This window comes from Equus przewalskii, chromosome 30, assembly GCF_037783145.1.
Source record: "Equus przewalskii isolate Varuska chromosome 30, EquPr2, whole genome shotgun sequence".
NCBI classification, from domain to species: Eukaryota; Metazoa; Chordata; class Mammalia; order Perissodactyla; family Equidae; genus Equus; species Equus przewalskii.
In genome coordinates this window covers 31,535,245-31,556,447 of record NC_091860.1, presented here as the reverse complement: position 1 = coordinate 31,556,447, position 21,203 = coordinate 31,535,245, and the positions used below count along the sequence as shown (strand labels likewise).

Below are 21,203 nucleotides of genomic sequence, written 5' to 3'. Positions count from 1 at the left end.
GTGATAAGCTTGTATTATCATACTTAATGCAGAAATAACTTCAGACTTTATTCTACATATTTTGGTTATTTAGATCCCCAAATACGTTAAATTTACTTTTTGGACAACAATCCTATTAGTGCTGCTTAAACTCTAATGCTGCGCTTTATTTTTCAAGGAAGGAGTAACAACGCTGACCCACAAGGAACAGACGTCCTCGCTTCCGACTGACTCTAGGTGAGCTTTAACCGACAGCTGCAGCCGTCGGTAAAGACGAGGACGGTCGTTCACACGCGGACTCCAGCCGATCCGTCGTTTCTGCAAACCCAGATCGAAGCCCAGGGGCCGCGCGAGTCCCCCCTTTTGCAGCGAGCAGCTGATTTTGTTTTTCCTTTCTGGCCAATGGCGAGCAAACGCTCCAGAAGGGAAACTGCATGAGTCATCTTCTGCAGATAAGCTGAAATATTAATAGTTCTCTCTCCAGCCGCTCCCGCGCCGGAGCCTCCCTGCCAGACCCGCGGGGAGGCGGCGCGCGGCCACCTCGCTCCGAAGCCGGCCAGGCCGGAGGTGCCGAGGGGCCCAGGCTCGCGCGCAGAGCTCTCCCTCACCCGCCCTGACCGGCGCGTCTCCGGGACCGATGGACGCGCGCGGGACCCGCCGCGGTGAGTACCCGGCGCCCGCGGCGGCGCCCTCAGCCCCGGGGCCGCGCTGCCTCCGCGCGCCCACCGCGGCAGCGCCGACCCCGCGGGGCGAGGCCTGGCGGTCACGGGGGGTCAGGAAGCCGTGGCCGACACCGGCTCCCGGCACGTTGCCCGGGCCCCGCAGGCGCGGGCGGTCAGGGGAGGACATCCGGCTCGCGGCGGAGACCGAGGGGGGATTTCCGGCGGCCCGGGCGTGACGCAGAGGCCGGGGGCGGGACTTCCGGGGCGCCGGCGTGGGGCGGAGGCCGGGGTGGGACTTCCGTTCGTCCGGGTTGTGCCGCGGCGGCTGTGGACGGAACTTCTGGCGGCGCAGCGTGGGGCGGAGACCAGAGACGGAACTCCCGGCGGCCTGGGCGCGAGGCGAGGCCGGGACTTCCGGCAGCGCCGGAAGTTCGGGTCCTCTGGCTGCCGGGTGGCGGGGCCGCGTCAGGGCGGAGACTCGGTGGTTTGCGTCTGTGTGTCCGGCCCGGGCGCCGTGTGGGGGAGCCGACGGGCGGCACCGGTGGGCGGTGGCGGGCACGGCGGCGGCGTGACAGGTGAGTGCGGGCTGCCACCCTCCGCCCAGGACGGGCAGCCCCGGGGCAGGCGGCAGCGGCGGCGCCCGCCCCGCCCCCTCCGGCTCCGCGCCCTAGACCCCGACTCCTCCGACCCCGGCGCCCTCCGACCCCGCGAGCGCTGTGGGCAGGGCCGGTGCGGGCGCGGTGGGCCGCCCCGAGCTGGGGCCCGCGTGGGAGGCGCCCGCCGCCGGGGCTGTCGCTGACTTGGGCGGACCTGCCCGGTGGCCGGCCCGGCGCCCCGCGCCCCGCTCCGCTGCCGGTTCCGGTCCCGGTCGCGGCGGGGATGGCCGCGCCTGCCGCCGGGCCGCCTGTCCGTCCGCCCTCCAAGGACACGGCGGGCGCGGGCGCGGGCTCGAAGCCGCGTTCCCGCCGCGGTTTGGGCCGCGGAGGCTCCGCGCGCCGTTGCGTCGGCCCGGGGCCGCTGTGTGGGCGGCCGGTCGGACTGGCCGCTTGGGTGGCGCCTGCCCGCGCCCGCGCCCTGGACCCGCCGGCCGGCCGTCTCTGCAGCTGGGCCCGCAGCCGACGGCCGTCGCTTCCTCTTTTCCCTCCTCCTCCCCCGCCCCGGTAGTGCAGATTCGCGCTGCAGGGCCTTCCGGCTCCTCCGCGAGGGCTGCCGCCTCCGCGTCCCGCCGAGCGGTGCCGTGTCCGCCCCCGATCCGGACCGGCGGGGCCCGGCCGCCCAGCGCAGCGCGCGGACTCGCCGTCGGCTGCGGCGCCCCGTGCCTTGTGCGCCTCAGCACCGAGTTCAGCGGTGCACGAGCTCTCGAGCCCCCGGGCCCCTGTCGGTCACACGGCCGCTGAGCGCGCGTCCGATGCCCTCCTCGGGGCCAGTGACGCGGCGGGGTAGGCGGTGTGGACGACCCTCCGTCGGGACGCAGCGCCCGGGCCTGCCGTGTCAGCGCTCTCGGGGAGGCTCTGGGACTGGCCGCGCTTCCCGTCGGCAGGTTTCTGAACGCAGGGCCTTTAACCTTTAACCAGTGTTTTGCGCATAATCAACGTTCCTGAAATTAAGCGCTCCCTAACCAAGTGTTTTTCTGTTGCTGAAGGAAAAGTGTTTACGAATCCCCCCGAACCTGAAGTTTAGGGTGATGTTTCGTATGTAGGCGGTAATGTGCCTGTGGCAGGAGGTAACCAGGGCACGTGAGTTAGGCGGAAGGGGCGTTTCTATTAAATCCGTTTGTTTGAGTGGGAGAATAAGGAGGTTGGATTTTTGGAGGGGACTGTTTATACTTACTTTCCTTTTTTGTTTGGTGAGGAAGATTGGCCCTGAGCTAACATCGGTGCTCATCTTCCTCTCTTTTATGTGTGGGACGCTGCCACAGCATGGCTTGCCAAGCGGTTTGTAGGTCTGTGCTGGGGATCTGAACCTGTGAGCCCCAGGCCGCTGGGCCAGCCCCTATTTTACTTTCTTGAAAATAAAATGTGTTTAAGAAAGCAGGACAGTTGTATTCATATAAATCTTCACTTAGTGTTGTGATCTGCCCTATAATATTGTGTTAGTATTAATATTTTGAGGGAAAATAATTATGTTTTGCAGTTTCATGCCTCTGTTTTAGTTTGTATTTAGGCGAAAGTGCATAGTGGTTATAGTAGCTGAGTTTTAGAGTCAAGAAGTTTTCTTTCTCTTTAGAGTGTTGACACAAATAATCGTAACTAATCTATAAATCAAAGTTGGGGTGAGCTTTGAGGACCATATAGCCTGGGAGAGTCCTTCCACAAAGGAATGGAGCACTGCAAAGAAGCGGAGCTCTATGTAGTGGTTATATACAGTCAAAGAGCATGTGTCACACCCGATTGAATATCCCTTTTACAATCGTCACGAGACTGCCTAGCCAGCACGGCGATTCATGGACACAGCAGGTAGTAGGTCTGCCGTCTCAGTGGGCACAGCAGGAAGTAGGTCTGTTGTCTCGAGCGAGCTGGATAGTCGCAGGTGAGCTGGGTGGTCACAGGTGGCTGCAGCAATCAATTCCTAGCCTAGAGAGAGATGCTTATCCTTAAGGAAATGCCAGTGTGGGGGAAGCTGCACCTTTATCTTAAGGCCATTCGTTCTTGTCTTTGGGACACAGCAGATGCCTAAAGCAGGTGTACAGTGCATGCTCAACGGCCACGTATCAGGCCCTTTTGGAAAAACAAAGCCCGAATGAAGTTTATGTCAGATGGCTTCCTCATACACTCCAGTATATCCTATTGCTTGCCATTTGTTTAATCACCTGTTCCTTTTTTTAAAGATTTTATTTTTTTCGTTTTTCTCCCCAAAGCCCCCCGGTACATAGTTATATATTCTTAGTTGTGGGTCCCTCCAGTTGTGCTATGTGGGGCACTGCCTCAGTGTGGCTTGATGAGCAGTGCCATTTCTGCGCCCAGGAGTCGAACCAGCTAAACCCTGGGCCACCAAAGCAGAGGGTGCAAACTTAACCCCTGGGCCACAGGGCCAGCCCCTAATCGACAGTTCTATGACCAGTTTACTAAAGTATGCAGCCTCTTAAATATTTGGGAACTACACCCCACAGGGATGTTGTGTGTATTAGTGACTCTCTTTTACTGATCTGTTTGAGCCACACAGCAGCCCTTTGTAGTAGTTCTACCTCAGGTAGACCTGCCCATCCCTTAGTATCTCTCCATTAGTTCTTTCTCTCCTCCCTCCTTGTCTAGCTTAGATTCCATGCTACATCTTTTCAATATTCGTTTTACAAACACCTCCAACTTCCTTGCCCCTCTTTCTATGATGTCAACCTGAAAAGACCCTGAACTTGTTATCAAACATTTAAGTAAGATGTATACTAACACTGACCCATGGCCTGAGGTAAAGACAGTAGACACTTCAGTTCCTGGGCAAAGGGCTTGTTCTCCACTGGGGGTCTGGTGTGAAAGGAAGGAAATGCTGGTGGGACCGGTGAAGACTGCTGAGAAAAAGGTGGAGGATGTGAATGAAGAGAAAAGACTAAACCTTAGAGAAAGTTTCAAGAAAAAATTATGATAGATTGACAACAAAAGAAGAAGAACAAATTTAAAAGAGCTTAGAACTAGAGGAACTTACAGATTTAATTTTGAGAGAATGGTGAATTATAGCTGAAGAAATTAGGGGAAGAGGCAAAACTTGTATTAACCAGATAATATTTTGGGGTTAATAACATGGTATATGGCAGAGGCATTGTGAATCTATCTTTGAGATATGACTGTAGAGTTTAGAAAGTTACTAAAAGATCAGAAAGTTACTAACATCACTCAGTATGAAAAACCTCCATTTGATGGAGAAACCAAAACCTCTTCTAGATTTATAGTCGTGCATCACTTAATGGTGGGAACGTGTTCTGAGAAATGCGTCTTTAGGCACTTTTGTTGTGTGAACATCATGGGGTGCACTTACCCAAATGTAGATGGTAGGGCTGACTGCACACCTAGGTTATGAGTACTAATCTGACAGGACCACCATCATGCATGTGGTCCGGTATTGACCAATATGCTGTTATACGGCACATGACTGTAATTTAGAATTGTTTGAAATGTAAATATTTGGGTGGAAATTGGTCAGAGGGAAAAGATTACTGGTGTACTGACTGTTTCGTGAAGTGACAAACAAAAGCAGGCAAAGCCCAAAACAACATCGTGTGGATCATGGGGATGAGGCTCTGTGAAGGGCAGCAGCTGAGGATTTTATATTAATTGTGAAGAAACTGTTTGTTTCTTAATGAAGATACAGAGTCTGGAAAGCCAGTGGTGTGATACTTAGGAGAGAAGATCAGTGATTCAAAAACCTACAACTTTGAGGTGATAGGAAGATTGATATTGCAAGTTTTGCACTTAATGTAACCAACTTATACACTCTTTGGAATGCATTAACTTTCTAGCTGATGCTTACCAGAATGTTTCTACTGATGAAGTTCTTAGGAGAGGAAAGAGAAGCCCTTTACTGTTTTATTTGCTTGATTTAAGTGTCTAAAGATAAACTCTCCTTTTTCCTCTAAGGCCCTATCAGGACATCTGTCACAGGGTGTTTTTCCCCCCACAGCCCCAGGACATAGTTGTGCATCCTAGTTGTAAGTCCTTCTAGTTCTTCTATGAGGGACGCCACCACAGCATGGCCTGATGAGTGGTGTGTAGGTCCACGCCCAAGATCTGAACCAGCTGAAGCAGAGCATGTAAACGTAACCACTCGGCCCTGGGGCCAGCCCACAGGGTTTGATCTTTTCTCTCCTTTACAAGATGTACCTCATAAACTGCAAGGTAACTGTGGTAAGTTGCTGTGTTAATCACTTTGACAACTGAGATACTTTATGAAGTTAATTTAATATGTGTATGTCACTGAGAAAGAATTATATCCACCTTCCTGTATTTTTATGAGGAATATAATTGCTTGATAAGATTCCATTACAGTTTGATTTGTTGGCCAGTTTTTGTATATGGCACTGTTAAATAGTTTCCAAATGTTTCGTTAAAAACATTACTGAGGGGCCAGCCTGGTGGTGCAGCGGTTAAGTTCGCACATTCTACTTGGGTGGCCTGGAGTTTGCTGGTTCAGATCCCAGGTCAGCCATGCTGTGGTAGGCGTCCCACATATAAAGTAGAGGAAGATGGGCATGGATGTTAGCTCAGGGCCAGTCTTCCTCAAAAAAAAAACAAAAAAAAAAACAAACGAGGATTGGTAGCACATGTTAGCTCAGGCCTAATCTTCCTCAAAAAAAGAAAAAAATTTTAAAAATTACTGAAATTCACTTCACTGGGACCCTATGAATTATTTAACAGTGTGGATTTGTTATATTCAATTTTGTCAAGTTTAATATCAGTATAATCTTTTTCTGTTTATATAAAATTTTATCAAAGATTTGCCATTGTGAGTTTTTCTTTATGCCTACAGTTCAACCATCTCTGATTTCTATAGCTCAGAATTTTCAGATATTTCAGATAAATCTCAAAAAGATTTGTTGTCATTTTTTCAGTCAAAATAACTTTTCCATATATCATTTAAGGGACTGTCAGTTTTATTTTATGTTGCCTGTTTCTACCAGTAATAGGCCTTAGAAACTTTTTTTTCCTACTTGCTAAGAAGAGTAACATGGTAAGGCATTGGATCTGGAGGCTTGATGGGGTTTACTTTAAATGGAGACTTCTCCCGGATTTATAAACACAGCCCAATTCTCTTTTCATCTCTAGACTTGTTTATCTCCTACCTCCTGTATTTTAGAAATTCAAAGGCGTTGCAAACATAGTATGTTCAGTGTTTAGTTCTAGATTTCTTCTCCAAATCTGCCACCTCATCTCAATAATCTGACCTCTGTTTCACCTGCCTCTTAGCTCAGAAACGAAGGCTATCCTTGATAGCTCTCTTCTTCCCCACCTGCCTGCTCCCTCCAAATCCATTCATCTACCCTTTAAACTTAACTATCGTCATTGACTGCCTAGACGACTTGAGTGACTTCCTAACTGACTTCCCCTTTCCCAGTCATCTCATCTTTCCATGTATTTTTCAGGCAGTAGCCAGAGTGATTTTTTCTTTTTTCTCCCCAAGGCCCTAGTACATAGTTGTGTATCCTAGTTGTAAGTTGTTCTAATTCTTCTATGTGGGATGCCACTTCAGCATGGCTTGATGAGTGGTGTGTAGGTCCGTGCCCAGGATCCAAACCTGTGAACCCCAGGCTGCCAAAGCGGAGTGCACAAACTTAACCACTTGGCCGTGGGCCCAGCCCCCAGAGTGATTTTTTTTTTTAATTTTATTTTTTTTCCCTTTTTCTCCCCAAAGCCCCCCGGTACATAGTTGTATATTCTTTGTTGTGGGTTCTTCTAGTTGTGGCATGTGGGATGCCGCCTCAGCGTGGTTTAATGAGCAGTGCCATGTCCGCGCCCAGGATTTGAACCAATGAAACACTGGGCTGCCTGCAGCAGAGCACGCGAGCTTAACCACTCAGCCACAGGGCCAGCCCCCAGAGTGATTTTTAATGCAAGTCTAGTGTCACTTATTTGCTTAAGAATGTTTAAGTGGCTTCCTTTTTTATTTTAGGATAAAATCTAAACATGAAAGAACAGAATCTAAGTCCATCTCTCCCACTTATCTCACACCATTCTCTCTCATTTACTGTGTTGTAGCCACGTTACCAATTTTTTACTGTCTCTGATAAACCTGTCTCATTCCGAGCTCGAGGTATTTGTACATGCTATTCCTGTTCTTAGAATACCTACTCCCTCTCTTCATTTTCCATGTGGTTAGCCCTTACTGATTCTTCATCTTAGTTTAAATGCCACTTTCTCAGAATGACTTTCCTAACTCTTTAGCTAATATCTGGTCGTCTCATAATATTTGTCTCTCTCTTTAATAGCACTCATCAGAATTTATAGTTTCTGTAATAAGCAGTGAGACTGTGTGTTTGATGTCTAGTTTACAACTCAGCTCTAAGTAACCTGGAGCTAGGGACCAAGTCTCTTTTGCTCACTACTGTATTCCTAGTACTTAGCCCATCTACCACCTTAGAAACGTTTGATGAATGACTTAATGAAATAAGTGCTGTTATGCTGTTAATTGTTCCTGCTTTAAGCAGGACAAATTAAGCCTTTGAAAGGTGGTTGGGTAGGTTGACCAAGGTTACACAGCTAGTCAGTGGTAGATGTAGCATTCATTCTTATATACTCATCATATATTTAAGGATGTATTTATGTCAGGTGTAGGGGAGGAAGAAGATTTACCCTACCCTCTCTACATCCTGGATGGGCTAAGAATTAAATTGACATGAGAGAGAATAACAAGAGAAAATCAAACAAAGCTTTGTAACATGTATACATGGGAGAAACCCAGGAAAACTGAGGAACTCACCAAAATGGTTGAGGTTGCTGCCTTAAATACTGTTTTTAGCTAAAGACAAAGAAGGCTGTTGGGGGTAGTGGTGTGTGGCTTCAAGGTGGAGGAAGGCAATTTACATGGAAATTGGAATGTAAATGGGCCAACTACAGACAATGTGACCTGAGAGACACATTTTACATTACATTGTAGTTATCTTAGGGTATTAACTCCTTCCTTGAACAGGCCCTTATATTTTAAATTCTTTTAGGCACTTGTAGGGGAGGTCAAAGTTTCTTTCAGAGTCTTTTGTTCTTAAAAATAATGAAGCCGAAGAAACATATTTTAGGGTGGCCAATTCTGATCCCCCACAGAGGCAACATGGGTAGGCCCTATAAATACAGTGGTGAACCCAAATAACTGTGTCCCAGGCTTCCTGGTATTGATGGTATAGTGGGGAAACCTTGATTAAGTAAGTAAACCGCAAATAGGATCTAAGTACAAGTGGGATAAGGATCATGAAATGATCTAACAGTGGTCAATGGAAGGTGTTTTGAAGAAGTAGCATTTAAGCTCAGGCTTCAGGATGAAGAAGAGCCAAACTTTTAGAGCGTTGGGGGGGGGACTCAGGTTTCTATTACTCTCAAACTCATGTTCTTAACCATTGTGCTTTTCTGTGGATTTTACTCTGAGTGAGTGTTTAATTTAAATGGATTATTTATATCCATTTTATTCTACAAAATATTTGAAGTGACAAAACTGTTTAGTTCTATTCACTGATATTTTTAGGGATTCAGAATGTTATTCGGTATATAACCAAAAATTGTAAGTGAAATAAGGTGTGATGGGTAAAGATGGGCACAAATTCTTTCTCATTTTCCTCCCATCAAGAGGTGAAGTCTTTTTGCCCTCCACTTGAATCTGAGTTGGCCTTGTGCCTTGCCTTGACAAATTGAATATACAAAAAAGTGAGGGAAATGAAAGATTTAAAAAAATGAGAATTTTGGAGATAAAAAGAATTATTCCTATTTTTTTTGAGGAAGATTAGCCGTGAGCTAACATCTGCTGGCAGTCCTCCTCTTTTTGCTGAGGAAGACTGGCTTTGAGCCAACATCCATACCCATCTTCCTCCACTTTATATGTGGGATGCCTACCACAGCATGGCTTGGGTAAGTGGTGCGTAGGTCTGCACCCGGGATCTGAACTGGTGAACCCCAGGCTGCCAAAGCGGAATGTGTGAACTTAACTGCTGAGCCAACAGCCTGCCCCTGAATTATTCCTATTTTTAAGTGTCCTTTCTTTAGATTCGAGAATTAATTTTCTCTATTTAGTGCTACAGAAAATAATTTTAATAACTTAATGGATTTCAAATTTTAAAACTTAAACACAGAAAAGTAATTGACCAATTTGAATGTTTTAGTGTGTTGTAAAGCAAGACCTACTTTCTTGTTGCCATTTTAAAACAAGGCCTACACATATGTAATTTGAGACACAAAAGATGGTTTTTGGCTTTGTACTTATGGAAAGATGGAGTAGATGTGCTTTTACTATTCCTCTCACTAAGTACCCCTAAAAACACTGGACGTTATATATAAAACAAATATAAGACTGAAATATGGAGAGAAGAAAGTAGACTGACTGGGTATATTGGGACCTGAGAAATGTCAAAGATCTGAGTTCCCTGAGTTTTCTTTTTGCCTCATATATCCCAGGCTTGCACCTGGAGAGCCCAGCAAGCCAGCAGTGCCAAAGAGCTCAGACAAAAAGCCCCAAGAAAACCCTACTCTCTAGTCAAAAGACCAGGAAAAGGACAGGTCACCAGACAGAACCCTTAGAACACTGCAGCTCTCCACACCTACTCTTACTGTCAAAGGCCAGCTGGGGACTCTAGACTTTCACCGTTGACAAGCTGTTTTGAGGCAACACTCTCGCTAGAGTGGTACCAGAAAAGGCCAGAGGAAGAGCTGGGATTTTCATCTCTAGTAAGTGGTAACAAAGAACACCCTCACTCTTCTGCTGGGGTGGTGTCAGAGGAAACCTGGTAGAGATTCAGGAATTTCACCACCACCGGTGGTAATGAGGCCATGTAGGATGCAGTAAGAGACACCCATGACCAGGGTGGTATGAGTGGAGGCCCACGGAGAGGCTGAACTCTCACCCCACTTGGCAATAACGAGGAGTACCTCCACCCAGGGTCAATGGAGGCTTTCCATATCCACCTGGCAGAAACAGGGTAGCATCCTCCTTTGCCTGCTAGGGCAATGTCAACAGAGGCCTGCTGTAATAGAAGGCTTAAATCATATTCCGTGTCTGATAAGATAATATCCCAAATATTGAGGCTTCAATTGAAAATCCCTTGTCACCTAAAGAACCGGGAGAATCTCACATCCTTAAATGAGATAACCCATGCGACAGCAACACAGAGATGGCGCAGATGTTAGGATTATTTGACAAGGTTTTAAAGCACCCATCATAAAACTGTTTCAGTGAGCAGTTACTAACACTTGAAACAAATGAAAAATAGAAAATCTCAGGAAGAAAATCCAGGATATAAAAAAGAAACAAATGGAAATTTTAGAACTGAAAAATACAATAAATGAAACAACTCATAGGATGGCGCAGCATCAGAATCGAGAGGACAGGGCCTGGCCCCGTGGCAGAGTGGTTAAGTTAGCGTGCTCCGCTGCAGGCGGCCCAGTGTTTTGTTGGTTGGAATCCTGGGCGCGGACATGGCACTGCTCGTCAAACCACGCTGAGGCAGCGTCCTACATGCCACAACTAGAAGGACCCACAATGAAGAATATACAACTATGTACCGGGGGGCTTTGGGGAGAAAAAGGAAAAAAAAAAAAGAATTGAGAGGACAAAGGAAAGAATCAGTGAACTTGAAGATAAAACAATAGAAGTTACCCAATCTGAATAACAGAAAGAAAATAGACTGGAAAAAAATAAACAGAACCCCAGGGACCTGTGGGACTTTAACAAAAGATCTATCATTCTTTTCATCAGAATCCCCGAAACAGAGGAGGAAGACAGTGGGGCTGAAAATATGTTTGAAGAAATACTGCCTGAATATTTCCTAAATTTGGCAAGCAATAAACGTACGGATTCTAGAAGCTTAGTGAAACCCAGATGGGATAAACTCAAAGAAATCCATGTTAAGATACATCATAGTCAAACCTCTGAAAACTAAAGACAAAAAAGCAGTGAGAGAGAAATGTTGCTATGTCTGTAGTGGAAAAATAATTTGAATAACAGTGGATTTCTCACTAGAAACCACGGAGGCCAGAAGGAAGTTGCACATTTTTTAAGTGCTGAAGGAAAAAAAACTATCAGCTCAGAATTTTGTATCAAGCGAAAACATTGTTCACATGATTTGTCGCCAATAGACCTACCCTAAAGTAATAGGTAGAGGAAGTTCTCTAAACAGAAAGGAAATGACATAAGGAATGTGGGAACACCAGGAAGGAAGAACAAAAACAAATAATGGAAAGAGCAAACATTGGTAAATTCAGTAGACATTCCCTGTCTAAGTTATATTTGAAGGTTGAAGCACAACTGTCTTATGTGGTTCTCAAGAGGAAATATTTAAGATCATTGTGTTATAAATGGGTGAGGGCAAATGGACATAGAGGAAGATAAGCTTTCTGTACTTTACCATGAACTGGTACAATGTTGATAATCAGTAGACTGTGATAAGTTGTGAAAATATAATGTAATACCTAGAGGGACCACTAAAAAAGTTATACAAAAGAGAAATTCGGAAACTATGCTATAGGTAAGTCAAAATGAAATTCTAAAAAATGTTCAAGTAACCCACAAGAAAGCAGAAGAAAGAAAACAAACAAAATGAGAAAACAGAGAATGGCTTATGTACCAAGGCCAAGAGAGGTTGATTCCATGGATGCAAGGTTGGATCAATATTTGAAAATCATCAGTGTAATTGACCTGTGAGCAGCATAAAAAAGAAAAGCTGCATGATTGTATTAAGTGAGGCAGAAAAAATATGACAAAATTTAACTCATTCATGAAACTCAGAAAATGAACACTAGAGGGAAACTTTCTGAACTAGATAAACTATTTAAAAGAACCTACAGCAAGCATCATACTTAATGATGAGAGACTGAATATTTTTACCTTGAGATCAGAACAAAGCAAGGATGTTTGCTGTAACTATTCTGATCTGACATAGTATTGGAATTTCTAGCCAGATCAGTAAGAAAAGGAGATAAAAGTCTACAGATAAGAAAGGAAGTAATGAAACTGTCCTTTTTTTAGATGATATAATAATCTACATAGAGAATGCCATAGAATCTACAAAAAGTCTCCTAGAACTAATAAATGAGTTCAGCAAGAATGTAGGATACAAGCTCAATACAGAAAAATTAATTGAATTTTTATATACTAGCAATTAATGTGAAACAAAAATATAATAAAGGTCAAAAAATAAAAATATGAACTTCAGTATAAATTTGAGAGGACATCTAGAACTTTTATGTGGAAAACTACAAAACTGAGGAAAGAAATCACAGATGATCTAAGTAAACAGAGATAAACTGTTCATAGATTGGAAGGCTTAACATGGTAAAGATACCAATTCCCTCCAAAGTGATGAACACATTAAACACAGGTCCTATCAAAATGCCATCAAGATTTTTGTAGATATGGAAAAGATGATTCTAAATTAATATGGGAAGACGAACTAGAATAGCTAAGTCAGTTTTGAGAAAGAGGTAAGTGATAAGAATCACTAACTGATTTCGAAATAGCACAGTAATCAAGACTGTTATGGGCAGAGGGGATAGATACATAGATCTCTGGAACAGAATAGAGAGCCAAGAAGTAATCCCACCTGAGTATAGCCAGTTGATTTCTGACCAAGCTGCCAAACTTTCTCAATTCAACGTAGTATTGATAGTCTTCAACGTATGGTGCTGGAATATTTGGATGCTATCAGCAAGAAAACCAAAAACCTTGATCTAAACTTCACACCTTATAAAAATATCAACCCGAAATAGCTCATAAATTGAAATACAATGTATAAAACTAAAATTTAAGGAAGAAAACATAGGAGAAAATTTTGGGGGTTAGGATTGATGAAGAGTTCTTAGCCATGACTCTAAAAGTATGATCCATAGAAGAAAAATAATTGATCAGTTGGGTTTCATCAAAATTTAAGTTTTGCTTTGTGAAAAACCCTGTTAGGATAAAAAACCAAGTTATAGACTGGGAGAAACTATTTGCAACCCATGTATCTGACAAATATCTGATCAAGAATTTATAAAGAACTTTCAAACCTTAACAGTAAAAGCCCAGACAATCCCATTAGAAAATGAGCAAAAGACATGAGGAGACATTTTGTGAAGAGGATATATGGATGGCAAGTAAGCATGTGAAAAGACATTCAATATTACTAGCCACCAGGGAAGTGCAAATTAAGACTGACAAGGTATTACACACTTATCAGAACAGCTAAAATTAAAAATAGTGACAATACCAAAAACTGGTGAGGCTGCAGAGAATAGACTCTCTCACACCATCATTGCTCATGGGAATGTAAGGTTATAGCCATTTTGGAAAATAGTTTTACTGTTTCTTAAGACAACTAAACATGGTTAAACAGAGTTACCATATGACCCAGCAGTTCCATACCCGGGTATGTACAAAAGAGAAATGAAAACAAATGCACACGGAAACTTGCATGCTAATATTTATAGTGGCATTATACATAATAACCTAAAAATGGAAACAACCAAATGTCTGTCAGCTCATGAATGGATAAGTAAAATGTGGTCTATCCATACAATGGAATATTTGGCAATAAAAAGGAATAAATTACTAATACATGCTGTAACATGGATGAACCTTGAAAACACGCTAATTTGTCCATTTTCTAAGTGAAAAAAGCCAGTCACAATAGACTAGGCCATATATTTTATGAATCCATTTATATGAAATGGCCAAAACAGGCAAATTTATATATAGAAAAAGTAGATTAGTGGTTGTCTAGGGCTGGTTGTGGGAAGTGTCTTATGTGGTGTGTGAATTATATCTCAGTAAAGATTTTCTTTAAATATACATTTACCCTATACCCTAGCAGTCTCACTCTTAGGTATTCATCTAAAGAAATGGAAACAGGTTCGTGCAAAAACCTGTATATTATTACATTTGTAATAGTAAACATCTGGAAAGAACCAAAACTTTTTGCAATAGATGAGTGATTAAACAAACTGTAGTATATCCATACTGTGGAGTACTACCCAGCAATCAAAGGGAAGTAACTGGATACATGCAATAACTTGGTCGGATCTCAGGAGCATTTAAGCTCAAGATCTCAAAAGGGCACATACTCTGTGCTCTTACTTATTTATCATTCTCAAATGACTCCACAAAAGTTGGGACATGGATGGCTGTGGGGGATAACTCAGGAAAAGGTTGGAAAGTTGTAGCCTTTCTTACAAAGTGAAGTGTGGGGTGGAGAGGATCACCAGATACTGTCAGTAGTTGAAGAAGGAAGATACATAAATATATTACTTAAAATTACACGAACTAACAGATACATTAGGAGAAGGAGGGATCAATAAGAACAAAAAACAGGTAACGTCTAAAACGTGAGTCTGCAGGTGAAGAAGGAAAATGTCATGTAAACATTACTTGAAAATTATATTAATTACAGTGATAGTCTATGAGGAGGAGGAATTGAAAATAGCAGGAAATGAATAGATAATGTCCCAAAATGGGTAAATTAAAATGTTTATATTATGTAGAGGTTTGAATGACTTCTGCATCTGTGCTGTCTAATGGCAGCCGCAAATCACATCTGAGCACTGGGAATGTGGCTAGTTCCACTTGAGAAGTGCTGTGACTATGAAATACACACTGAAGTCCCCAGATGGAAGTGTACCAACTGTGAAATAGCCCATTAGTGTTTTTTACATTGACTAAAGTGGCATTATTTTAGCCATATTGAGTTAAATCATTAAAAGTAATTTTACCTGTTTTTACTTTAGCTAATTTGGCTACTAGAAAATTTACTGTTACATGTGTATTGCATTGTGTTTCTCTTGGACAGCATTGAATCTGTAGTCTACACAGCTCTAGAGTCTGTAGTCTAGAACGTGCAATAGAATTTGTTCCCTCTGAGGAGTAGCCTGAGTCTGGGGAAAGCTGGTCAAGGGAGAGTTGTTCTTTATTTTAAGCCCTTTGCTGTTTGGTTTTTAAAACTTGTTCGTGAAATTTGCTTAAGAGATTACCTCTTTAATAAAGGCTGTGTGGTCTCTACCTTAAAACATGTTAATTTGTCAGATTCTAAATTATGTAGTAAATGTTAACCATAGTAAAGAAGTTTGGAATTAAAAGTAATAATTGCCCACTATGTTTCCTTCATTTCAATTTGCTATATCAGAAGTAAAGTACTTGTTTTCCTGCTTTTGTTTAGCTTATTGCCGGAGTGACCAGGACATCACCTTCTGGAAGTAATGCCCACAGAAAGCGGGAGTTGTTCAACTGCTCGCCAAGCAAAACAGAAACGCAAATCTCATAGCCTTTCTATACGAAGAACTAACAGCTCGGAGCAGGAGAGGACGGGCCTGCCAAGAGAAATGTTAGAAGGACAAGTAAGTTAGTGCTTGGTCAGTGTCTTCTTGTGAAGATGCTGACTGTGATGTTCCAGAAATAGCCGAGTATGTATAGGTCTCCAAAGCAGAGAAAAAGTGTGGCTTACCAAAAAACAAAACAAACTCTTCTCCCCATAAACTAAAACTGTCAAATACAACACAGAGATAGACTTCGATTCCCAGGTTAATGTTTTTACAATACTTAATAAAAAAAGTGAGTGTGACAGTTTTTATTCTTTGTATAGGTGAGTTGACAGCGCAGTTTTAGGTTTTCTGTCTGATAGTCTCAAGAAGAGAATCAGGTATAGTTTTAATGATCTCCTTCTGTTCCCTGGAGAGTTTGTGGAGTCACATCTTGTAGTGACTTTCCTTGGCTTTATCCTGTCTGCTGTGGTGAGTGTGTCGTCTGCTGTTTATTACATTATATGTTTTTCTGATAATTTTATGTTCTCTTTGATTAAATGAACTAGTATTTTATTGATCAAGATATTTTGCTAATATTTTATGTAGTTCCTTTATGATGATGAAAATGTGTTAGATTTTTAAAAGAATATTATTGTGAAACCTAAATAAAAGTATGTTATAGTAAAATAAATTATAGATATATCTAATACCTGTTTAAGTATATGTATATATTACAATATAAATATAGAAATATAAATACCTATAAATTTGTGTTTGTTCCTTTACAATTAGAACTAATTCATCTCCAAATACAGTCACATTCTGGGTTGCTTGGGGTTAGGACTTCAGCATATCAGTTTGGTGGGACACAAGTTAGCCCATAATGTTTAGGAAAGTGAATATTTGAACAAGAGCTGTGCAGTGGAACTTCTGTGATGATGGAATGTTCTAGATCTGTGGTATCAGATATGGGAGTGACAAGCCACATGTGGCTAGTGTGAGGAATTTTAAAAATTTTAATTAACATATATTTAAATAGTCACATGTGGCTATTGGCTACCATATTGGACAGTGCAGGTAAACCATCTAAGATACATTTTTTTAAAGATTTTATTTTTTTCCCTTTTTCTCCCCAAAGCCCCCTGATACACAGTTGTGTATTTTTAGTTGTGGGTCCTTCTAGTTGTGGCATGTGGGACACCGCCTCAGTGTGGCTCGATGAGCGGTGCCATGTCTGCGCTCAGGATTCGAACTGACGAAACACTGAGCCGCCTGCAGCAGAGCGCGCGACCTTAACCATTCTGCCATGGGGCTGGCCCCTAAGATACGTTTTTTTGATTGTTAGATTTACTTACATTCCTAGCAATGAAAATTTTACTACCTCCTTTGCTAGCATCTTCCAGAGTTAACACCTATATGAGGTAAATGCCTTTTTCTCTTGGCCTTTTGTGTGCCTGTCCTCCATTGTGATGTAGAACAAGTAGGTAATTGCATCTCAGGGTTACCTTTCATGAAGGTCATTCAGAACTCTGCCAGGAAGACAGCCCAGCTTGGCATCTCCAGCGTCCCTTTGATGGTGCTCACTTGTTGATGAGTACAGTTTCCTGGAGTGGCTGGTATGAGGTGCTCTGCCTGATTTCGCAGCAGGAGGACGGTAGCAATGGTGTTTGATGCAAGCAGTTGGCATGGTAGGCGTAGGTGGAGGGATCCAAGAATACAGAGGGCCTATTTCTGGTGGATTTGAGTTGAACAACAGGTTGTTACTTTCTAGACAAGGTTACAGTAATGCTTTCTTAGTTGTTGCAGAGCAGTATCAAAAAAAAGTGAAGAGTAGTGTGAGTGAGCTATTAGGGTAATTTTATATGTCTTAGATTTGTGAATGTAAAGTATTTTAGGAGGGGCCAGCCCTGTGGCTGAGTGGTTAAGTTTGTGAGTTTTGCTTTGGCGGCCCAGGGTTCCTCGGTTCAGTTCCTGGGTGCAGACCTACATACCTCTCATCAAGCCATGCTGTGATGGCATCCCACATAGAAGAACTAGAATGACCTGCAACTGGGATACACAACTATGTACTGGGGCTTTGGGGAGAGGAAAAAAAAGTATTTTAGGAAGCAGTGCTTCATGTGGGGATGGGAGGTCTGTTGTTGCAGAGGACTGCTGCTCTGTGTATGCACAGAGCACTTACTATAGCCTGAAAACAGGCCTCCTGCGTCCTGTATGGGCTGACGTGATACAGTGCAAGGTAATTTAAAAGCTTTACTGAATCATAGTAGCTTTTCTGTCTTGAATTTTCTGCAGTGATACTCAAAGGTCAACACCTCTCACTTCATGGTCTGTGAAGTTGGATGGTGCTGGACGATGAGCTTCGATGAGGTTGAGGGAACTTTGTACAGAGCTCTCTCTTGGCTTCACTGCCCTCTAGTGAAACAGTTCTCATGTTACTGCACTTTTTGTTTCTTGATTGTCTTTATTTTATCAAGTGAAGTTAATACGGACATCTGAGCTTTGTCTCCCATTACAGTCACATTTTATATTAAAATGCATTTACTGTTCAAGTAAATGTAATGTTTCAGTTGATGAATAATAAGGATCTTAATCATTATGGGCATATCGGTGAGTAGGAATTGAAACATGTGAGAGGAGATTTGGCCCTGGTAGGAGGAGTCAGAAAGGCTTCTCACAAGTGACCTGAGTGAGGAGGGCTGACTGGATGGGGCAGGAAGAATATGGCCTGGAGAAGAAGAGGATGTGCCAAGGGTTCAGGCAGGCGACAGCGTGTTAGACATTAACTGTGACAGTTTATTTTACTCTTCACTGTTAGTTTAAGTTTTCTTTTTTGTGTGTTTTTCATTGGTAATTTAGAGGGATGTTGAGAGGCTATATTATCAATTCCACCAGATTCAGTTTTTAAACAAGTGGCTTCACATACATTTTTAAGTAGATTGTAAAATTTACTTGAGCATTCTGTGATTATTTCAAAACATATTGCTAAAATGCTGATACCATTAGATCATTTTGTTTAAAATTTGTCTTCCTGGAAGTTAGTCTGAGAAGGAATTTAATAAACATTGTATATCTTTTTTTTTATTTGCAACTCATTAAACATCAAAAAGTTTGTGCTGCATAAAAAATTTGAAAAGTGACTTGGAGAGTTACACTGACAGAAGTTAAGTCTTGAAACGTTATTTTAGAAATATTTGTTAAGAATTTTGTTTGCAAATACTCTGAGTGCTTGGAGGGACACATACAAATATTCCACAGGCCATGCTCTCAGGAGGTAGGACGTAGACTGGATCAGTGTCCTGCTGTTAGCAGTGTCCGGAAAGTAAATGCTTTGAACACAGTTGGTGCCGAGGACGCCACTCACCTGTGTGACCATTCCTAAAAATGCAGCGAGATGTTGCTGCTTCCCGCTGACTTCCTATGAGGTTTAGACAGGACCAGCGATGTGCAGTGTGTGCAAAGGCACACAGCCGTGAAAGTTGTGGTGTACCTGGGAACTTATTCGTTTATGTTTTCCTTTAACTGATGCACATTTTGCTCTTACAGGTGAGATTTTTCATTTTTCCCCCAGCACAACAATCTTAGGTTTTACTCACAGTTACAGGAAATACCCACTTTATTTTTCCTGAAGTACATTGGACATGAGAACTCTATAAAGGCACATCTTCTATTAGTATATAGCTTATTAAAATTAGTTTATAAGACCATATGATAGAACTTAAAGGCTGTTTAGAATACAAGTTCGTTTGTGGGAACTGTCTTCCTTCTCTAAAAATTAGGAAGTTTTTGAATAAGGTAGGCTTATTTCCTCCCTTGTAAAAGGAAACGTTATGTTATTTTGAAGAAGTGCTTGTTCTTGAATCCCGTATTATCCTGGGTAACCATCTATACAATTTGATTTTATGTTCATCTATAGAAATTTGAAACTGTAAGTTCTTTAAGTGTTTTATGTACAGTCATGCATCACTTAACAGTGGGGATACGTTCTGAGAAATGCATCATTAGACCATTTCGTTGTGTGAACATCATAGAGTGCACTGACACAAACCTTGGTGGTATAGCCTACTACACCCCTAGGCTGTGTGGTACTAATCTTATGGGACCACCATTGTATACTTGGTTCGTCATTGATCAAAATGTCGTTATGCAGCACATGACTTTATAAGAAATAAAATACGTAAAGATATAAAATAAGAATTTAAGATAAATGATAATTCACTTTGGAAAAAGTATATTGGTACTTGGTATCAGAGTTTCTCATTCATTCATTCATTTTAAACAAAATCTTCCTTTTTACAGGATTCTAAACTGCCTTCCTCAGTTCGCAGTACACTTCTGGAACTGTTTGGACAAATAGAAAGAGAATTTGAAAACCTTTATATTGAAAACTTAGAATGTGAGTATCTCTTGTCTTAATAAACTTTTATAACTTTTCACGTATCCATAGAAATCTTTTGAAAGTCAGATTTGTGAGTAGACATTCACCACTGACCTGTTTTCTATTCTGCTGTGACAAACGTAGTTGCTGAGAGTAACACAAATGTCTGTCTTGCAGCTCTTGGTCAGAAGTGTGATAGGGCTCTCACCAGACTAAAGTCATGGTATTGGCAGAGCTGTGCCCTTTCTGGAGGCATGAGGGGCAATCTTGTCTCCTGCTTGCTTGGATTGTGCAGATTTCAGTTCCTTGCAGTGGGAGGACAGAGGTCCATCTTCTTAATGGCTTTCCCAGTGTTTGGAGCCTGCCACTTTCCTTGGCTCAAAGCGTTTCTTCCCTCTTCCATCTTTAAAGCTGTCAGCAGCAGCTGGAGTCGTCCTAGTGCATCTGTAACATGCTCCTAAGGATGTGTGAGAAAGATGGGCCGTCTGGGTCATGCAGGGTGATCTCCCCATTGAGGTCCTTCACCTCAGTCACACCTGCAGGGCCCCTTTGCCACAGAGGTCACATGTTCACAGATTATCTTTGGGATGGGCAGTATTTTGCTAACCCCATTAGCTGATCCAAATTATGATTTTATGAAAAATAAATGCATCTCATAACTTTTCCTATACTAAGTATACTGTAAATTGAGAAAACACCTTTTCATGTTTTTCTTTAAAATATACTGTATTTTGAGAATTTCTTAAAATGTGTATTATCTATTTGATTTATTAGTTAAAGGTAAATCAAAAGAATTTTTAATTATTGTGGCTTTAGTTTTTCTTTTTAAATTTTATTTTAGAAGTCATGCCTTCTTTTGCTTAAAGAATCAAGCAGCATCAAAAGAAAAGGTATCTACCATCACCCCATCTGTTGACCATCCCACTCTATAAAGGAAAACGTTTTCTCCATTTTTTGCTTGTTCTCGTGATTTTTTTTTTTTTTTTAAGATTTTATTTTTTTCCCTTTTTCTCCCCAAAGCCCCCCAGTACATAGTTGTATATTCTTTGTTGTGGGTTCTTCTAGTTGTGGCATGTGGGACGCTGCCTCAGCGTGTTCTGATGAGCAGTGCCATGTCCGCGCCCAGGATTCGAACCAACGAAACACTGGGCCGCCTGCAGCGGAGCGCGCGAACTTAACCACTCGGCCATGGGGCCAGCCCCGTCGTGATTATTTTTTAAACTTAAATAATCGACTTGTTTTTAGCTCTGTCAACTTCAGGCCACATGGATTCATGCTTCACTGTAAAATGTTAGGACA

General features: G+C 42.6%; 1 protein-coding gene across 20 annotated transcripts in view; it reads left to right on the top strand.

Annotated features, from left to right (window-relative positions):
- WDR37 (WD repeat domain 37) overlaps window positions 1-21,203 on the top strand; it is an 81,865-nt gene that overhangs the window by 16,833 nt on the left and 43,829 nt on the right. For 3 of the 20 annotated variants that reach the window (XM_070601061.1, XM_070601066.1, XM_070601064.1), the window contains 3 exons: window positions 158-216; window positions 15,445-15,622; window positions 19,826-19,922. In XM_070601061.1, the coding sequence (XP_070457162.1) occupies window positions 15,485-15,622; window positions 19,826-19,922 (235 nt within the window). In that variant the 5' untranslated portion in view covers window positions 158-216; window positions 15,445-15,484. Of the gene's footprint in view, window positions 1-157; window positions 642-1,063; window positions 1,217-1,880; window positions 2,378-5,108; window positions 5,474-9,058; window positions 9,176-9,638; window positions 9,989-15,444; window positions 15,623-17,038; window positions 17,215-19,825; window positions 19,923-21,203 lie in introns of those variants that run through there. The other 17 variants (XM_070601058.1, XM_070601051.1, XM_070601052.1 and 14 more) reach the window with 13 other exon arrangements.